The sequence below is a fragment of the Lepidochelys olivacea genome (genome assembly GCF_965140295.1).
Source record: "Lepidochelys olivacea isolate rLepOli2 genome assembly, chromosome: 2".
Lineage (NCBI taxonomy): Eukaryota > Metazoa > Chordata > Testudines > Cheloniidae > Lepidochelys > Lepidochelys olivacea.
Genome location: NC_140412.1, coordinates 158095915 through 158115577, shown reverse-complemented (window position 1 = coordinate 158115577; position 19663 = coordinate 158095915). Strand labels below are relative to the sequence as shown.

Genomic DNA, 19663 nt, shown 5'->3' with positions numbered 1-19663 from the left:
CCCACCAATATTATTAGGAATGGATGAATTTGCAAGATTAAGACTGGTGTGGTTAAGGTACTGGTCACCTGATCCAAAGCCCACTGAAGTCACTGGAAGTTGTTGAGGCAGAGTTAGGCTCAGGCTGTATTTTTCCACACGGTCAACTCCATCCCAGATCACCTACCTTTCTCTTGGGTTACTGGTGCAATCCCAATAAACAGTGGTCTAAAAAAAGCTTGATGTTTAAGGCATCACTAATTTGTTTCACATAAGTAGAGACATCTTAATAATAACTTAAATTTCTATTCACAGCCGCTTCCAAAGCAGTTCAAACCCCCTGCGTACAGTACACTCAAGATCTGCTAAAGATCTTGGATGAAACTCCAGCTTTTTTTGGAAATCACTCTCCCATTCCTGCATCCCAGCGGTGACATTTTTAGAGGAAATTTCCCATTGAAACAATTCGCCCAATCCGGAAAAGTCCCATGCTTTTTACTCAGGTTACATCTTTTAAGAAAGAGCATTCCCGTCAAAACACTTGCAGCTGCAATGAGATTACATGGGCAGTGGTTATATTATTTTTAATTGGGTGTTCACTGTGGTTTTAATCAGATATTTAACCAACTCACAGCCCTAATTACAAGTTTTTAGGTGAGGGCTCACAAGTGAACACTTCAAACGCCTCTCAGAGGTGATGAAATTCACTGTTGCACATTTACAAGTGAGAATATGTGCACATATCCAAAGAGTTTTATGGGTGCCATCCATGATTCTAGATATGTGCTATAGAGCCATAAAACAGTGAGGGGATTCATTAGTCTGGAGGAGAGCAGGTCTGAGAGAACCGACTTTAGGAACTAAAAATATGAAAACAAGTGAACCCTACCCACCCCAAACCCAAAGTAGTCTGAGTCCAGAAACAAGTTGTAAATCGATGCGTAGGTACATGCCTTACAACATGTTATTTCCAGATGGGTCTCAGAAGGTAGATTGCAACCAAAGACTGGAATTAGACAGGAAGAGAGCACATGAAGGGAAGTTTGTCAACATATTTACTGTCATTTTTTTACCCATTCTGTATTTATTTTGCCCATCTGTTCAACAGTGGTATGGTTCATATGTTAGATGTCACGTTGTTTCCAGTTTATAAAGACAGTCTTATGCAGTGTAGGACCAAAATCTAAATGGACCCAAAGTGGAACCCAGAACTGGAACACACTTATATTTCAGTTCCAGATCAGTACTTTGCAGTTTGGACAGATCTCTACTTTAAACTATTACAGTCTGGTAGAAAATCATCTCTGGATTGTTTTGGCCAACAACTGTTCTTTTAGATAAACACATGCATCTCCCAAGAAATCAGTGAGCGTTGCATCTGAATATTTAAAGGCAGAATTTGGCCCTATGCGTGCATGTAATAAACTCATTCCTGTCGCCGAAGGGGAGGGGTGAAACCCTGACCTTTAAAACAATAAACCACAATTTTTGTGTGGCCAGTGATGTGATTGTCTCTGCTGTTTTTTCAGCACAATAAGTAGTAACTCTCTTCCAAAGCCTCTTCTGGCATGGTAGGTGATTATAAAGCTCAAGCAAGGTGGGGAAGAGAGCCCTGATCCTCTGAGTTCCATTTAGAAGCAGGGATGGGGAGGGAGGTTTATTTACCAGATGGAAAAGAAGAAAATGGGGAAAAGAAGAAACTTTATTTTGTAGATTTTATTGTATGCAATGGGGAGTTGCTATACAAAACTTAAAATTTAATTCTGTTTTAAAGTACATAACCATTTTCTTTTGAGGTAGGATATAGCTAGTAAAGGAAATTAGAAGAGAGAGCCCCAAAGTGAAGTTTCAGAGTAGCAGCCATGTTAGTCTGTATCTGCAAAAAGAACAGGAGTACTTGTGGCACCTTAGAGACAAACAAATTTATTAGAGCATAAGCTTTCGTGAGCTGCAGCTCACTTCATCGGATGCACAGAATGGAACATATAGTAAGATATATATATATACAGATAAGTTGGAAGTTACCATACAAACTGTGATAGGCTAATTAGTTAAGATGAGCTATTATCTCTATCAAGCATTCTTAAAACTACACTACCCACCTGCTGAAGTGAAAAAACAGATTGACAAAGCCAGAAGAGTACCCAGAAGTCACCTACTACAGGACAGGCCCAACAAAGAAAATAACAGAACGCCACTAGCCATCACCCTCAGCCCCCAACTAAAACCTCTCCAGCGCATCATCAAAGATTTACAACCTATTCTGAAAAATGATCCCTCTCTCTCACAGATCTTGGGAGACAGACCAGTCTTCGCTTACACACAGCCCTCCCAACCTGAAGCAAATACTCACCAGCAACCACACAACAAAAACACTAACCCAGGAACCTATCCTTGCAACAAAGCCCGATGCCAACTCTGTCCATGTATTTATTCAAGTGACACCATCATAGGACCTAATCATATTAGCCACGCCATCAGGGGCTCGTTCATCAGATGAAGTGAGCTGTAGCTCACGAAAGCTTATGCTCAAATAAATTGGTTAGTCTCTAAGGTGCCACAAGTACTCCTTTCCTTAAGCTAAGTATCCTCACACCTTCTTGTCAACTGTCTAAATGGACCATCTTGATGATCACTACAAAAGTTTTTTTCTCCTGCTGATAATAGCTCATCTTAACTAATTAGCCTCTCACAGTTTGTATGGTAACTTCCAACTTATCTGTATGTGTGTGTATATATATCTATATCTTACTATATGTTCCATTCTATGCATCCGATGAAGTGAGCTGTAGCTCACGAAAGCTTATGCTCTAATAAATTTGTTAGTCTCTAAGGTGCCACAAGTACTCCTGTTCTTTTTCCAAACTGAAGTGCAAGAATAGCATTAGGAGGCATAATGAAGGAAACAAATGCTTAGGGCTTGTTTACAAACTGTGTTTATACTGCTTTAGCTATATGGATATGAAATCAGTATACTTAAAGAGAAGTAACCCCCTAATGTGGACACAATTATACTGATATACCAGTTTAAGCACTGGTGTAGCTTATTCACGTAAATTTGGAAGAATACACTGGACCAGTGGGAAGCTTGAGTATAACTGCATCTACATTAGGGGGTATACTGATATAAATATTTTAGTTTAAAAAAAATGTTTTGATTAGAGATGTGTTTTTTTAAAAATGTGTATATACTATGCCTAAGTTCCATGTACAGTTCTTGGATATACGTGCCCAAGATGCTAATGAGATTCTGCAGATTCTAATGAGCCTGATGGGAGCTGGATGGGAGCATCTATGGACAGAATTTGGCCTGAAGTCTCTTGCATTGCTCTTCTGCAGTAGACGTGTATGTCTAGCAAAGACAGAATTCTGCCCTAGCATCAGTAGAGTTCAGACATTTGCTCAGCTTTCACATTTCTGTTTTACCAGCATGGCAGTTATGACATGCTTTCTTGCAGTGTTTTCCCAACACCACTTCTACGTAGTTGAATACGTTTAAATGTATTTGTGGAAAACAGCTAATAATTCTGGTCTCAGTATGCTGCAGCTTGATTAACTGCGCTTCAGTTAGGCTGTTCTGCAATTCCACACGTTGTTTCTCCAGAGCACATACCTAAACAAACTTTTAATGTGTAACTGCCCGTCTGAAGTAGTGCCGTTATGTCCCAGAAAGCTCTGCTTCTGTCAGTTACAACAGGAAGTGCTGTCTGCACTGTTTCTTTCAAACTGTAGCAGGAAGCCAGGTATCATGGTGCTGGGGAGGTTCCACCATAGTGAAGTCGTAAACGAAACAGAGTTGCTTTTGGGGTAATACTGTTTTCCTTATACTAACAAAGTTCCTTGTTCAGTGTGGAAGTGATGCTTTTTGAGATTCTTTCCCATTCATCTCCACTGCACAAGGATCTTGGCAGTCTTTAGCTTCATTTCAGATTTTAATGTGGGCTTAAGGGGTGCAGAGAGAGTAGAGCAGGCTTTTGGCTCCAGAATTCATTTCAGCTCAAATATCCTGTGGAGCGTAACAGGATATTTGTAGACAAAATTCAGAATGGGAACCCGTTCAGGCGCAATGGAGACATAAACAGAAGGTCTGGACCGTGGAGGACTTGAGGGTTGTAGACAAATCTGTTTGGAGCTTGGTGGGATTTGATGTATGCTCTAAGGAAATAAGAGTAGCACTGGGAAGAGGTAAACTCTCTCCCATGAGATGATTACAGCTGGGTCACTTTCTTATTTAGATGTTCATGCAAATTAGAAAATTGAATTTCTACTTCTTTATGCTTAGATTCTGCAGATGCTAATGAAGCTCATGTGGGGAAGTCATCCCTCTACCCCAGCTTGCTTAGATCCATGGCAATCTAGAAAGCCCCTGCTTCATCCCATGACCTTCCTCCCTTTGATCTTCCCAGAACACCCTTTGTACATTTGTTCATCCTATTGCAGCAGCTCTTCTGCCACTGCTCAGTCCAAGTGTTGCGCTCTTCAGGAGCTCATAATCCTGGGGCTTGCGGGAGTTTATTAAAGGCTTATTGTTTCGGAAAACAAGGATCTGGTTGAGGGCTGCAGTCAAACTGGGGAGTTACTGCACAAGCTGGCAACTGACAAGAATGACCCTCATTTGTCTGACTTCATTGCTTTTCTCTAGTCTATAAAATGTTACAAGAAAGATGAATATGCAGAAACGTTGACCTTTGGTATGAGAGCTCCATAAAAAACATGGTATGGTTCCCCCTCCCCCCCGCCCCTGCAAACTCCTTGCAATATTTTAAAAACATATGACTCCCAATACAGAAAAATGGAATAAAACTATACACAAGTTTGTGTTCTGTTCACATCACAAGCCACTCTGGGTTTGTTTAATTAGAACCACAGTATTAGTCATTGCACAAGGATTAATTTTTAACACAGCACTGAACCTATCACCAGGGAGATCTATGTAACAAAAGATTCTTCATTTGTTGTAGCTGCTTATGAGACAAGGTTTTTTGTTGTATGTGTTTGGTTTTGTTTTTTTTTTGTAGGGAAGGGGGGTGTCTAGTACTTTGATTAGTGTAGATGAGAAACTTCTCCTAAAGCTTGCTCGTATGCACTTCTTTTCCATTAGAAAAGAAGTCTGGTAACTAACTGGCTTCAGAGCTACATTACATAAGGACACAAATGGTTAGTAAGAAATATTTAGGCTGTAAGTTAGACACCTAAAATCACAAAACACGTTTGAAGGTGGCTTATGAAGTCTGGCAGCAACGTAAAACAACTTTCAGCAGTTTTTAGGATGACGTCATTTCTTCTTCACTTTTACTAGCTGTAAAAATTGGAGACAGCAATCAAGCAATTGGAGAGGGAAGTGTGAGGCTTGATTTGTTGTCTGCAGCACTGAAAGATGTTCAGCAAACTAGCCTGGATTATTTTCCTAATGCCGTCTGGGTTTATAGAAGGGCAATGGTGGTGGCAACGGCTGTGGGGCACCACACAAACAACTACTTCACCTGTAGCCACAACTGTCAACACTATCACTTTAAACGTAAGTGTGCCTAAGGGCTACGTAACAAATGGAGTTTCACGGAGTCGGACTACAGGTAGCACAAGGGCTCCTGCAGGGAGCATCACTTCTACTGTATCTTCAGGTGCCGCTGGAGTTTCTTCTGAATCTACTTTGCCAGGTGGAGAAGCAGTAATTAATTTTTCCAAGGAAAAAGCTCTCTCAGAACTGGACTTAAAGACAGGAAAGAAAATAAGTCAGGGGAAACAAAAGAAAACAGGTAATACTAGCTGTAAAATAATAAACTACTACGACAAAGCAAATTTCAGTGTTGTGTTTTTTAACACTTCATATGGCAGAAAAATATGAGCGTGTGTTTATATATCCTTAGAGAGTAACTGCCAGAGCATATCACAGGGGCTTCTGTAATCATCTTAAAATTGAAATGATACCACGCAGAGACAGTTGGAAATAATTGCCATGTGATTGTAGTATCTTTCCTTGTGCATGCTGGAAGTGGATGTTGGCAGTAACAAAGCAGTATCTATCTTTAGTGTCACACTGCTGCAAATGAAAGTCAAGATTTTAGTTCATGATATTGACTTTCACTGTAAGTAGTTGGTACTTAACAGCAAGAAAAATGTCAGAAGACTGTGTCTGCTGGGACTAGACTGTACACCTACAACTCTGCATGTAAAAGTATCAAAACTCTTCATGCTGTCTAAATGTATTTGACTTTAGCAAGTAACTGGCAGAAGCACTGACCAAAAAATGCTGTCATAATTGAGGTATTAGTTTTTTTCTTGAATAGATAAGACACCAATTCCCTGATGATTTCTCACCAAAAATAGGGAGAAATCAGAAATCTGTTAATGACTCTCCCATACAGTACAAGGTTGTATGACTATCACACAAATATAGATATGAGCAAAACAATAAAGGGGCATCTTTTCACCTTATAGAGACTTGTGCAGCTAAAACTCCATAGACGAGTTTGAAAATATAAGGATTAGCAGCATTGCAATGTGAAATTCCTTTGTTGCAAATTAAAATTTTATGCTGGTAATTAATAAGGGACATTTGGGACTGTCTCCTGGGGATCTTAAGTTAATTGTTATATTCATCCTGTTATATAATATCAGACAGACACACACTGGAGAGCTGCTTTCAAAAGGAAAGAAAGTGAAAACAGAGACGTTAGAAACCAACATGCACAGAAAGTAAATAGACTTATTTTGCTTTTTATTTATTTGTGCTGTGTCCTTGAATTCTGGGCTTAATGGACTTCTCTGACTGAGTCTAAGCTAACTATCACAGCAAATAGCACAGTGCAGACATGAATACAACACACTGAGCATGGGGCCGGCAGGCATTGTCAAAATTTATACACCATTTACCACTAGTAGAAATGGAAATAATAGCAGCTATCTCTGTGAAGTATCAGCAACATACGTGAATACAGTTAGATAATTAGTCAGGGACTTGAGGCCAAATTATCCTCTCAGAATTGACACCAGAACAACTCCTCTGAAATCAAGAGGGTTACACAGGTGTGTCAGAAGGAGAATTTGGCCACCAGTCTTGAATCCATTGGCCAAATTCTCCTTCTCCTCCTGATGCAAGTAATCCCACTGGCACAGGAGGTGGTCTGTTTTACTTTACAGTACCTTGTACTTTCCAGTTACATTTTCTGCTACATCCCTTTCGTCCAGTTGATCAATACAGGTATTGTACATGTTTAGACTCTTTAGACTCGGAAGGTCAAATTCAGCAGTGCTGTTGTAAAGGGTGCAAGTCAGACATCTGCAAAAGGATATGAGTCTAAAGAGAATCTGGGTCTAAATCTGAGTCTAAACTGGTGGAATTTACATGCTGAGGATAAGCAGGTACATTTTATGATTTTAAACTCCCCTTTGAACCTGGCCCATTGAATCAGGTTGGAGGAAGGGTGGAGAATCACTGAACCTTAAATGTTTGGGTACCTAATTGGAATGGAGTTGGACCACTTTGTGTTGTATTATCTCCTCTATCCCAGGTACTGAGGTATTAGAGGTAAATTTAAGCAGCGTTAGTTTCGGTTCTGCAACTGTGGGATTAACAGCCTGACATGCAAAAAGGTTAATTTACAGCTGACTATATATGGGTGAAATCCTGGCTCCACTGAAGTCAATGGCAGAACTCCCATTGGCGTCACTGGGGCCAGGATTTCACCCTAGGAGTCTAGGTTAAAGAATAGTTCCTCCACTGTCACGTATCCTCAGACTTCAGCTCAGTTTTCCAGGCCATAGAAGTGAAGTACAATGAGCCCTGCTATTATTATTTTTTTATTTGGTTTGGCTAACTTTCAGTACTTTTTTTTCCCCTTAAAAATGTAATCTCCTGCCAGACAGATGAACAACATAGAAAAAGGAAAAATTAGGGATGCATACCAGAACCAACATTGGGCCCCAAATATTATTTGGATAGAGCTGCTCTCCACCACCCCAAACCTACATTTTCTCTTCTTTATCCCCTCCCCAGTGTGAGGGGCATCGCCCCTCTTCTCTCCAGTCTTGACAGAGAAGGCCAGCACGCCATAATCCTCTACCCCTACCATGTATAGGTTCTGGGGGTTAGCACTGGCATCCTATTCTCATGCGTTGCTAGCCTCTTGGCTGGCCCTTCACACTGTTTTTAGCTGCACTAGCTAGATTAAAGCTAGCATGGGTATGCCAACCTGAGGTGCAATCAGACCTCAGATTGCAGCATGGTCATACCCTGAGGCAGTGGTTCCCAAACTTTAACAACCTGTGAACCCCTTTCACTAAAATGTCAAGTCTTGTGAACCCCGTCCTAAAAATTAATATTTCCAGGGATTTTCTCCTTTTTCTGAGTATAAAGTATAAAAGCGGTGATCTTGGAAATATAAAATTTGTTTTTATGATGTGCTTATTACACACTATTTATTATTATTATTTATCATTACATTATTTTTATTACATTATGAAAACGGCAACACTCTTCCAAGATCTCACTTTCGTAGCTTGTATCACTTTGAATAAGCCAGTTATAAGACGAGGCTCCTATGTTTCATCAAGGCATATCAGATGTAAAACAGCATGAAGGTATTTAAGAAGCCAACTCAAAGCTTCTTAAACTCGTATACAAGCATTCAAGTCTTGAGCAGTCCAGGCAAACTAACAAAGCTTAAACTTGTTCTTCATAATAATTTAAAAACAACACTAGCAGCCTATTTAATTTTAAAAACAGCAAAAAATATCCACCTCCATTTCCATTTCTTATAAGGAGTCCTGACGTTTAAATCTCCTCAGTGTGATAGGTATGCTTGCTTTGATCAGCTTAGCTCTTGGAAGTCCAGGGGCTCCAGGCTGCTGGCCCCATGCTGCCTAAGGTCCCTTGGGATGGCTCTGTCCGCCATTAGGGAATTTTTTCCCAAGAAACCCTTGTAACATTTTGCGAACCCTCAGGGGTTCATAAACCCCAGTTTGGGAACCACTGCCGTGAGGGAAGCCCTTGCAAGCCTTTTTGTTCTGACTTAGCTGTGGCAAGAAGCCTGAGGAATTGGTATGTGATCCTGGAATCTTTCTATAAGGGGATCTTCACTCTAACTCCCTCTGACCACCCACCCCAAAGACTAGGCAAGGGATGTAGAAGATTCAGGGCCCGAATAGCAGCATCTTTTGTGCTAACAGGCATTCAAAGATTCAGGATTTGCGCATCCTTAGAAAAGAGGTATAGGTCATATTGTCCATTTCTCCCTTCTTCTCCTCAGTTTAAACTGCAAGTTGCCCGTTTAAGTTGTGTTTTTTGTTCGTTTGGTTTTTTTTGGTTTAAAATGGCACTGGGTAAAATTAGAAGGTTTGTTTCTTTTAAAGTCAACGATTTTTTTGGTTGTTTCAAAACTGTTGGCATAAAGGAAGGGGTGCAGGGAGTGACACTGGAAAATCGGTCCTGTAATTTCCTGCTCCTCCGAATAGTCCGTGTTCATCACAGCTTGTTTAGAGTACTGGCTTCTTTTTTGTTTGTGTATCCAGAAATAGTATGTGATAACATACTTGACCCTATTTTTAAACGCCAGTTAGCATATATAAGTGCCTGGAGTTGTTTTTGCTTTGGAGCTGGGGGGGGGGGGGTCTCTGATGCTTCTTTACTCCTCCTTATCCCAGAGGGGAGAAATTGCCCATCTACCATGTTGAACAAGCAGAATGTAAAAAAAGATTTTTGTTTTTTGGTTTTTTTGGTCAGACCTCTTATAGCTAATTTCATGATAAATTTCCCTACAATGACTATAGTATTCTTGGAATAAATTCCAGAAATTAAGTCACTCCGTCAAAATTCTGTACAGGAATCAGCTTTTAATGAAACTACTGTAATTCCACAAATTTCATTTTCAATGCAAACATCTTACAGAGTAAACCCATACAATTTTCACAGAGCTTCATATCAAAACTTATATCTAAAATAAAAATCTCACTTACTGTTTTCATTATTTTTCTTAAAACATCTGTATTAATTTATGGGCTGAATGAAACTCATTTAAAGTAACAATCTGGAATGAAAACTTTCTTTTGTTCTTTGCCTGACAGCTTGTACTTTCATTATTTTGAAACTATGCAGGCAATCTAGATCACATGTTCAGAAGATTAAGAAAAATCCCTTCTATAGAGTCAAAGGGATTAGTCTCTGCTTTAGTGTATTGTGGTCTCTGTAAATTTAAAGAAAGGAAACACTGTAATTATTGTATATGACAAATCATACACAAGAATGTGATAGCAACTGATTTAGGGCCAGTTTCAATAGAAACTCCATCCAATGTTTTGTTTAAGACCATTCAAATTCCCCTAAATCATTTTTTTACAGGGCTTGTACAAGATTATACATCACTAAAGCTAACGAGTTTGTATAATAAAATTGGACTTTATATAATTTAAAATTAATAGGGCTGTTTTCCTTCCTGTTTGGTACAGTAGGTTTTTGACTCTTACGGTGTAAATTAATTATGTGTTTATCTGTTGGTCTTTCTAAGTATTTATGTAGCACTCACCATTATGGTATTTGAGTTGTGGGTGCATTTGTGACCATAATGATTATATATAGCTAAGTTTTGGTTTATAAGCTATTTGTTGTTAAAAATTGTAACAAAGACTTAATATTAAAAGAAATGTGAGTTGCTGGATAACATGGCAGTTGCTGCTGTTGGTATATACTTAATCCTGCCTCAGCATGTGGGGATGGACTAGATCAGTGCTACTCAAAGTGGTGGTCTGTGAACCGGTGCCAGTCCGCGAGCCATCGGCTGCCAGTCTGCGCGCACATTGGAAAAAAAATTGCTGGTCCCCCACATCAGATAGCTTGAGAAGCACTGGACTAGATTACCTCTCAAGGTCACTTCCAGCCCCACATTTCTAGGACTCTATGAACATGCATTTTCTTTCAGGAGCAGACAATCAGTTTTGAGTCACACTGAAGCTTAGTGCTAGGGTTGACAGGCATCCGGTTTTCTACTGGAACACCTGGTTGAAAAGGGACCCTGGCAGTTCCGGTCAGCAGCGCAGTGGGGGCCCGGGCTAAGGCAGGCTTCCTGCTTGCCCTGACTCCCCGCAGCTCCCAGAAGTGGCTCTCAGGTCCCTGCAGCCCCATGGCACACGAGCGGCTAGGGAGGCTTTGTGTGCTGCCCCCTCCGTGAGTGCCGGCTCTGCAGCTCCCATTGGCCAGGAACTGCGACCAATGGAAGCTGCGGGTATGGTGCCTGCAGGTACGAGGGCAGTGTGCCGAGCCTCCCTGGCGACCCATGCATCTAGGTGCCTCAGGGACCTGGCGGCCGCTTCCTGGGAGCCATGGTAAGTGCCACCAGGACCTCGCACCCCAACCTCCTGCCCCATCCCGGAGTCCCCTCCTGCACCCAAACTCCCTCCCGGAGCCTGTACTCCCCCACACTCCAATCCCCTGCCCCCTCCTGCACCCCCAGCTGGACCCCTCACCCCTTGCATCCCAACCTCCTGCCACAGCCCTGAGCTCCCTCTTGCACCCCAAACCCCTCATCCCCAGCCCCACACCAGAGCCTGCACCCCCAGCCAAAACCCTGACCCCCTCCCACACCCCAACTCCCTGCCCCAGCCCAGTGAAAGTGAGTAAGGGTGGGAGAGAGCGAGCAACAGACGGAGAGGGTATGGAGTGAGCGGGGATAGGGCCTCGGAGAAGGGGTGGGACAGGGGCAGTGCCTTGGGGAGGGGGCGGAGCAAGGGTGTTCAGTTTTGTGCGATTAGAAACTTGGCAACCCTATTTGGTCCATGCTTATATACTGCCTGGTCTAGTGCCCACTGAATTCTATTGGAGTTTTGCCATTGGCTTCCATGGCTGGAGGATCAGGCCCAAAGTCTGTTAAACTCCGAATAGCTACATAGGTTTGCAGCTACATAGATTTGCAGCTACATGATGTTATGAATCCACTTTTCTGTGGACTTGGATAATGTAATATTGTCTATTACATATATCAGACACCAGCTACGACAATAACGGAATAAAGACACAATTGAGGCATTTTGAATGGAGTCACTGAAAGTTGTATAATCTTGACTGATTCCTTACAAAATGCCTCACTTGCCTCCATGTACAAAATAACCCTCTGCATTATTTAGGTTGTACAGTCACGCACTTCAAAGTTGGGGAATGTCAGATTTACAGTTGCCCATCCACACGCATCTTTCCTGTGTGTTGACTGAGATATGCGTCCTGTGGGGGGAAAAATAGTATGTGATCATGTCATTAAAGACTGTATTGTGTGTGAACAAAAGCAAATTCTGGTAGATTCAGACTGGAAATAAGGCATAAATGTTTAACGGAGAGAGTAATTAACCACTGGAACAATTTACCAAGAGTCATGGTGGATTCTCCATCACTGACAACTTTTAAATCATGACAATTGAATGCTTTTCTAAAAGATGTGCTCTTGGAATTATTTTTGGGGAAGTTCTAGGTCACACTAGATGATTATAATGGTGCCTTCTGGCCTTAGAATCTATGAACCTGTATTCAGCTCTAATTCCGCCCACATCCTGAATCGTGGGCTGGGTTTGAACTCTAAACCTTTAGCACTGCAGCTTACCACTTGAGCTATGGAACCAACTATATTAGGTAGCAACAAAAGACTGTTAACCCAGAGGGGGGAAAACAGGCCTCAGGTGTCACGTCCATGTGGTGAATAGGGGGAACACAGCCGGACCCATATTTCCCTTTCCCCACCCTCAGGAAGTGGTGGGCTTCTGCCCCATGTTTGTGACCTTCCAGGACGGAATGGGAAGCTGGGACTGTCTGCTGGGACTAGGAGGTATGTATAGGTAGGAATCGGGCCCTGTTGTTTCCTTCACCACAGTTGCTCCCAGGCATTCCCAGTGCAGTATTTGTTGCTGCTGTGGTGATGGCATGATCAATATTTGTCTTCAGTTATTTCTTGAGGAACTCAAGCAAGAGAAGGGATATATGGCAATATTTAACAGTTCATAACTCAGCTAAACCTGAACCGAATTTCAGGAGACAAAGCAAAGGCGCTATGCCAGTCTGAGGGTATTCTCCACGGCAAATTTTAAAACCCTGCTGCAAACAATGGAGGTATTAGAGCTTCTAAAAAAAAAAATTGCAGTAATCTGTTATAATGGTAAGTGTTAGGCAACCTAAATATAGTGGTCAATAACAGTTCTCTCCATAATAAGCAGTCTATGTGGGAAAGAACATTACACAGAATATTTTAGATAGCTGTTAAATGTTTTTGCTATAAAGCATTAGAGAGCTATAGCACGTTAAAGGCTAGACTGTGCCACAGCCTCGCCTCGGGGGTGCTCTAGAGCTGCATTGTCCCAGGAGAATATGGGGGAGAGATTGTGACTCATGTAGGGCCCATCTCTTGTGGGGCTGCTCTGTGCAGTCAGTGAGGGTAGCATTAGTGCTATTTGACTCTGAGCTGAGAGCGGTGTTGTACTTGTAATAGAGGACACAAGTCACAATATAACTTGTTCATACTCAGTGTAGCTGAACAGTTCAGGTTTTTTTGGTTCCAGTGTCTTGGTGTGGGATTTCCTGAGCATAGATGAATTGTTGGAGACATGACAGTGATGCTGAAATCTATACAGCGTACCTTACAAGACAGCTCTTCAAAGGCCTCAAGAATTTCTTTCATGTGTAGGCATTTCTACACTGCTCATCACTGTAATATCTGAGCATCTGAATGCCAGACTTTGCCACATGCAGTGTGTTAGCAGATTGGTATTCAAATCCACAGAGAAGAATACTGGAGAGACAAGGTGGGTGAGGTAAAACCTTTTATTGGACCAATTTCTGTTGGTGAGAGAGAGAGAAGCTTTTGAGCTACACAGAGCTCTGTCAGATCTGGGAAAGGTACTCAGAGTGTGTCAGCTGAAACAAATTGTTACGCATAGGTAGCTAACACATATGCTAGGGGACCATTCTAGGAGAAGTGTCCTGTTAACAGTCTTTCAGTTGTAAGACAAAAAAAGGGGGTGGTGTGTGGGTTACATATTGTTGTAATAAGCCATAAAACCAGTGTCTTGATTAAGTCCATGATTTTTAGTATCTAGCAAAGTTATGGATTTAAGCTCCCAAGCTTATCTTTTGAAGGTATTGTTCAGGTTTCCTTTGAAACTGAGAATTGAGAGGTCAGATATGGAGTGATCCGTTTGTGAGAAGTAATATGGTGTGATACGGTGTTTTTTGTCTTATTTTTCTGTGTGAGCTCGTTTGAGATCATAGTAATTGTCTATCTGGTCTCACCTACGTAGTTGTTGTTGGGGCATTTAGTGCACTGGATGAGGTACACCACATGTTGTGATAGGCATGAATAGGACCTATGGATCTTGAAAGGTATGTTGTGGGGCGTGTTGATCATTGTAGCAGTGGAGATATGTTTACAGGTTTTGCATCTTGTGCTGCTTAAAATTGGATGTGTCCTGCTCTGTGGGGAGCGTTCTTCTGTGGATGAGTGTGGCAAGTTTGGGAGGTTTCAGGAAAGATTTTTTTTTCTTTTCAGGATGTGGTCCCCATAAAGTATGGGCTGTACTTGTATTAACTACTTTTGCTGAATAATCTGTTCCACCTTGTACTTAACTCTGACACTCGTAGGATCTTTCCCAGACGTGAAGAAGAGCTCTGTGTAGCTCCAAAGCTTGTCTCTTTCACCAACAGAAGTTTGGTCCAATTACCTTACCCATCTTGTCTCTCTTATCCTGGGATCAACATGGCTACAACAACACTGCAAGCAGAGAAGAATACTCTAAGAACCCATATATTTTTTTCATCACAGAAATGTAGCAACTGGAAAACCCAATTCCACCTGCTGATGATCTTCCAGCGAGGCCTAATTCCACTTGTGAGCTGTAGAGTTTGACAGTAGTGCAAAAGGAATGTTGAAAATGGCTGACCGCTTTCTGGATGATGGCAATCAAGAGGGCCACAGATGTTCTTTTAACAAAGTGGTGTTAGTGTAGAACATGATCAGGACACCCCAAACTGACACACTAGTCACTGAAAACTTTCATTATGTTAAAAGCATTGTTCTGGAGCACTATGTCAACACTTTCCTTGGCAACCTGCCATTTACAGAACATGTTCAGAAAAGCATTTGATGGTAGTCCTGTTTGCAAAATGAGAAAACCCTCACAAAAAAGAATCACCATTCTGCCTCTGAGACACTTGCTGATTCAGTAGTTATTGAGACCAAGAAAAGACTAGGTAATGTGACTCCAGATCAATGTTTCTGCTGTAAAATCAATACCGATAATGAGTTTTCAACATCATTATACTCTGGAAGTAAACTTGGTGACCTGGCTCAGGGATTCACAGGGAGCTTGCATTCCAAAATATTTCCTTCAGGATAATATCAATTTTACTAGTCTCTGGAGAATATTTTCTCTCGCCCCTGTGGCCTCTTCTGGGCCGAACACTTTGTAATTCTCAATGAGGCACAAGGACAAGATTTTGAAAATTAGGGCCTAACCGGGCCAAACATTGAATAGTGCTGAACAATCAAACTAATAATTTTATTGATAAAGCACACTCCCCTCTGAAAAAACTCTTGGGGTACTGAACAAAAATAGTAAAAACAATTTCTCCTTCATTTATAAAAGAACACCTCGACCTCAACAAAATTAGAGACCAGAGGGTTGAACAAAACAACAGTAGCGCTGATTTCAAAACACCTCTGCAAAAACAATTTTAAGTTTTTTTTTTTTTTTAAAAGTGGGGCAAGATTAAATGAGCCTGGTTTCAGGAGGGAGCAAATGTGGCTGCCAAGGCAGAAGCTCCGTTGCCTACTGATCTCAGACACAATGGTGGAACCTCTAAACAGTGGGTGGTGTGTGAGTGCAAAAAAACAATACGAGGAATACTCAAGGAGGAGATTATATAATATATATATTACCAATATAACCAATATATACGAATATAACCAATCAACAGGAACTGCTGGGTGCTGAAAATGAGGTCAGTTAATCAGGTGCATAAGTATGGATTTAGGAAACTAATCTCAGGATCCCATTTTGAAGCCCTTGGCCTACATGTTTGGAATTTAAAAGAAATCCTGAAAATGCCCCCCTTGCGCATTAGCTCTTTTGAGGATTGCTTTATAAATATCAGGATGCCTGACTTCTTATGGCTGTTGTGGAATATTTAGGTATTATGTTGTCATGAGAAATGTCACCACTCTAAAAACTACACTATGACTGGGTCAGTATCATTGTCTAAGGACAAAAGCTTATGTTTTTTTCACTCAGACATACACTGGCACAAAATTGAGGCCTTGCACTGTATGCTGCATGACTGGCTACACTAGAAGATGATTAGCCAGTCAATGCCTTAGGTATGTGCATGTGATTCTCTGCTCCTCCATTTTTTTTCAGGGTCACTAAGTGATTCTGTATGCAACTTGATTTTCCCCTGTTCCAAACTCCCTGTTACAAGGTTGGTCTGTTACCCTCTTGGTCTGGTTCCCATCCTACAAATAATTCCCACAAGTATCCAACCCCCCGTTGTTCTAACTTAGTGTCCCCCATGAAATTTTGGGGGCTGGATTTGTGGAGTGTATAAATCAGATCGGAATCAGGTAGTTGTCACATTCCTATTGCAAATACAGTGATGTGTGCCATTGTCAAATGCTTACATACAATGACTAAAAGTATCAATTTTGTTCTAATATCTTGAATGACTTACTAATTAGGCATTAATGCTACAATATTAGTTCCTATCAGGCTTCTCTCCCAGACACATCAGATATGGGTAATTAATATGTTAATGACTACACAGCTCTAAACACAGCACGGTGAAGCATGAGAAATGGGGTCTGCAGTATAAAATGATTAGTTACAAATTATAAGATTTTGTGAAAATGTTCTTGTGGATGTGACTTCTTTGTTGATGGTCAGACTAAGTCTTTGTCTACACTAGCACTTCTGTCATCAAAACTTTTGTTTGTTAGCGGTGTGAAAAAATGCCTTCCTGACAACATACATTTCACTGATAAAAGCGTCCGTGTGGACAGTGTTATGACGGCGGGAGACACGCTACCACCACCCATTGGGGGTGGTTTAATTATGCCGGCAGGAGAGCTCTCTCCCACTGGCATAAAGCGGCTACACAGGCAACCTTACAGCATGTAGTGTAGACACATGTGTGATTTCCACAGCCCATCAGAGAAATAACGAACAAAAGCTTGTCTGACTGGATGGATTTCCCTAATAACTATTCGATTATACCAGTTGATAGTGGAAAACCTGAAAAGACATCAACTGCTCAAACATGCTACAGTTTATTAGAGGATAATGCAAAGTGAATTTTAAAACGGGGACAAAATAATTCTTACTATGGGTTTGAGAGCAATTAACAACAATCAGCTGTTAAGTATTAAGCTAGTCTCAACCTTAACTTGAGGAGGTGCTACCATCATCTCACTATAATTTTTTACTTTCACTATTTTTATTCAGTCATCTTATTAACCATAGAACCCTCTGACAGTCTTTTCACCCCACACTCCCTTTATCCACAGATCAACAGTAACTGGTGGTTCAATCCAACTTAAATGCACATTTGTACATTGTAATGAATTGAGACCATATCAGGCTTGCAATCCCATTCGTTTTAAATTGTGTTTAATTCCATTTAGTTATGCCTCAGATTCTGCCTCCAGCATCTTGTCTGAATAGGCAAGGCATTGGGAAATTCCATGTGAGCAAGGTGGGTTCTCAGTCACCTGGTGCTCCACTATCACTATTCCTCCTACGAGCTGGGGTAGCTTGCATAGCCTTTGTACATCCTCATCAACTGAGGTGGGGGACGGTGGGGATGGGGGACTAGAGGATAATCATGTCGTGATGAAACCTCCAACTATGATACCAAAGAGTTGTTTGCACGCTGCCATGCCAGGAGTCCCTGCAGAATTGGGCTGTGTGGGCTCCTGGTTATCCCATATAGCAGAACTGAAGTCATTCTGCTGTGTCATGGGGCCTCTAGATCTACAAAGACAGGGGCAGGATATGGGCCCGTGTGCTGCTTCACTGCTACACTCCCCTTGCTCATACACTGATTTACCCTCTTGCTTTCTTTTTTCTCAACACCAGATACTTAAACTTCTCTATGAAAACTTTTTAAATTACATTTTTTATTCTCTCCTCCCTTTGCAGTACCAAGATGCCAAGTTCCATTATTATATTCACCACAACACTGATTGCAAAGCCCTTGAAATGTATAGCTCTAAAAGTTATCTTACTTTAGTTTCACCTCTTTTAGAATTGCAGACTTTCCATTTGATGCCTCACTCTGACACTGCTTTATATAACGAGTTCCCTGGGAGAAGGTCATACTTTCTCTGTAACTATAATTCTTATTGTGATAAAACTTTGATCTTAAAGTGTTGTAGTAAATCTGGTACACATTGTTCTGGGTATTTGTGTGGGAGCCTTTGACTTAAAAGTAAAAGTGTGTGGTAATCACTGTATTCTGGAGTGTGCACATATCGGCCGCGACACACATAATCTTGAGCTCCTACACAGAGCTCTTTGTCATTCTTAGCTGCTAATGTGGCCTTCAGATGTAAAGAGGTGAGACATTTCAGTATGCAGGGCCAAAGATGAGTTGATTAAACTCTCATTTTAAAAGCTTTGGTTTTAAATAGGGGTGTCAGAATGGCACAGCTCCAGTGGGCTTAAATGATGGTGTCAAATGGGCTGGATATCTAAATTGTAGCCTTTTTCCTTGCAAAAGCAGACCTCATCTGTGGCGGGTATCATAGGCCAGGGGAGGCTAAGCTAACCCAAGCCGTGGCCCCACCCTGCTCTGCCCCAAGGCCCTGTCCTTGCTCCCCCTCTCCCCTGAAGCACAAGGGGGCTCAGCTCCAGCCAGTGGCCTGGATCTTGGAGCTCGGGCCCGCTGGTGACCAGGGGCTGCGGTGGCAATGGGCGGCTTGGGCCGGCCCGACCCTCAGGCCGGCGCTTGGGCTGCCTGGTGGTTTGGGGTGTCTGGGGCAGATGGGCCGGGGCTCCTCCAGCTGCGGGGGAGGAGGGGAGCTTGGGGCTCTGGTGGGGGGCAGGGTCTCAGGAGGAAGGGGCAGGGTCGGTAGGCTAGCCTTCCCAAAGAGGGTGGGGGTCACACGCCGCCCATGGCAGACCTCAAAATGTAAGCTAATTCCTAGAGAGATCTGTCAATGAATTCATCTGACATGCTGTTTGCAAATTAAGACTTTTTTTTAAAAAGGGGTTGTCACTATGGCTAGAAAACATTTCTAATTCTTTTTGGCAGGTCCTTTATTGAGAGTGGGTGACCAAGTTTAAATTGATTAGATTAGTCTGATTGATGGAAGGACTCGTCCTTGTCCCACTCCAAATTCCTCATATACTTGTTGCTGGCCACATGACCCCTCTTTTGCTACCTCTTGAGGCAGATCCTCACTTTCCTGGGACCTTAACAAGTAGTTTGGCTTCCTACCGTCCATGTGAATTTCCATATTCTCTAATTTTTTGGGTTTCCCGTAAGGTTAACCTTAATACCAAATTTCCTGGCCTTTGTTTCCCCTCCCACTAACAGTAGTGTTTATGTTTGGACCCTTATTCTTAAATTACTGATTATTTACTTCTGAGGTTAGCTTCACCTTATAAAGTTTTTTTATCTAGAAATATTCAGGTTCGTTCTGCTTGGTACCCAGACCAGAAT

The 19663-nt window shown here is 41.8% G+C and overlaps 1 protein-coding gene across 8 annotated transcripts in view; it reads left to right on the top strand.

Annotated features, from left to right (window-relative positions):
• The window catches only part of COL15A1 (collagen type XV alpha 1 chain), a 275266-nt gene that overhangs the window by 66529 nt on the left and 189074 nt on the right, over positions 1-19663 (top strand). For 2 of the 8 annotated variants that reach the window (XM_084618720.1, XM_084618719.1), the window contains exon 1: positions 5306-5735. The exons of 4 other annotated variants lie outside the window; for them this stretch is intronic. In XM_084618720.1, coding sequence (XP_084474846.1) covers positions 5357-5735 — 379 coding nt within the window. In that variant the 5' untranslated portion in view covers positions 5306-5356. Of the gene's footprint in view, positions 1-5305; positions 5736-19663 lie in introns of those variants that run through there. 2 more of the 8 variants (XM_084618721.1, XM_084618718.1) reach the window with 1 other exon arrangement.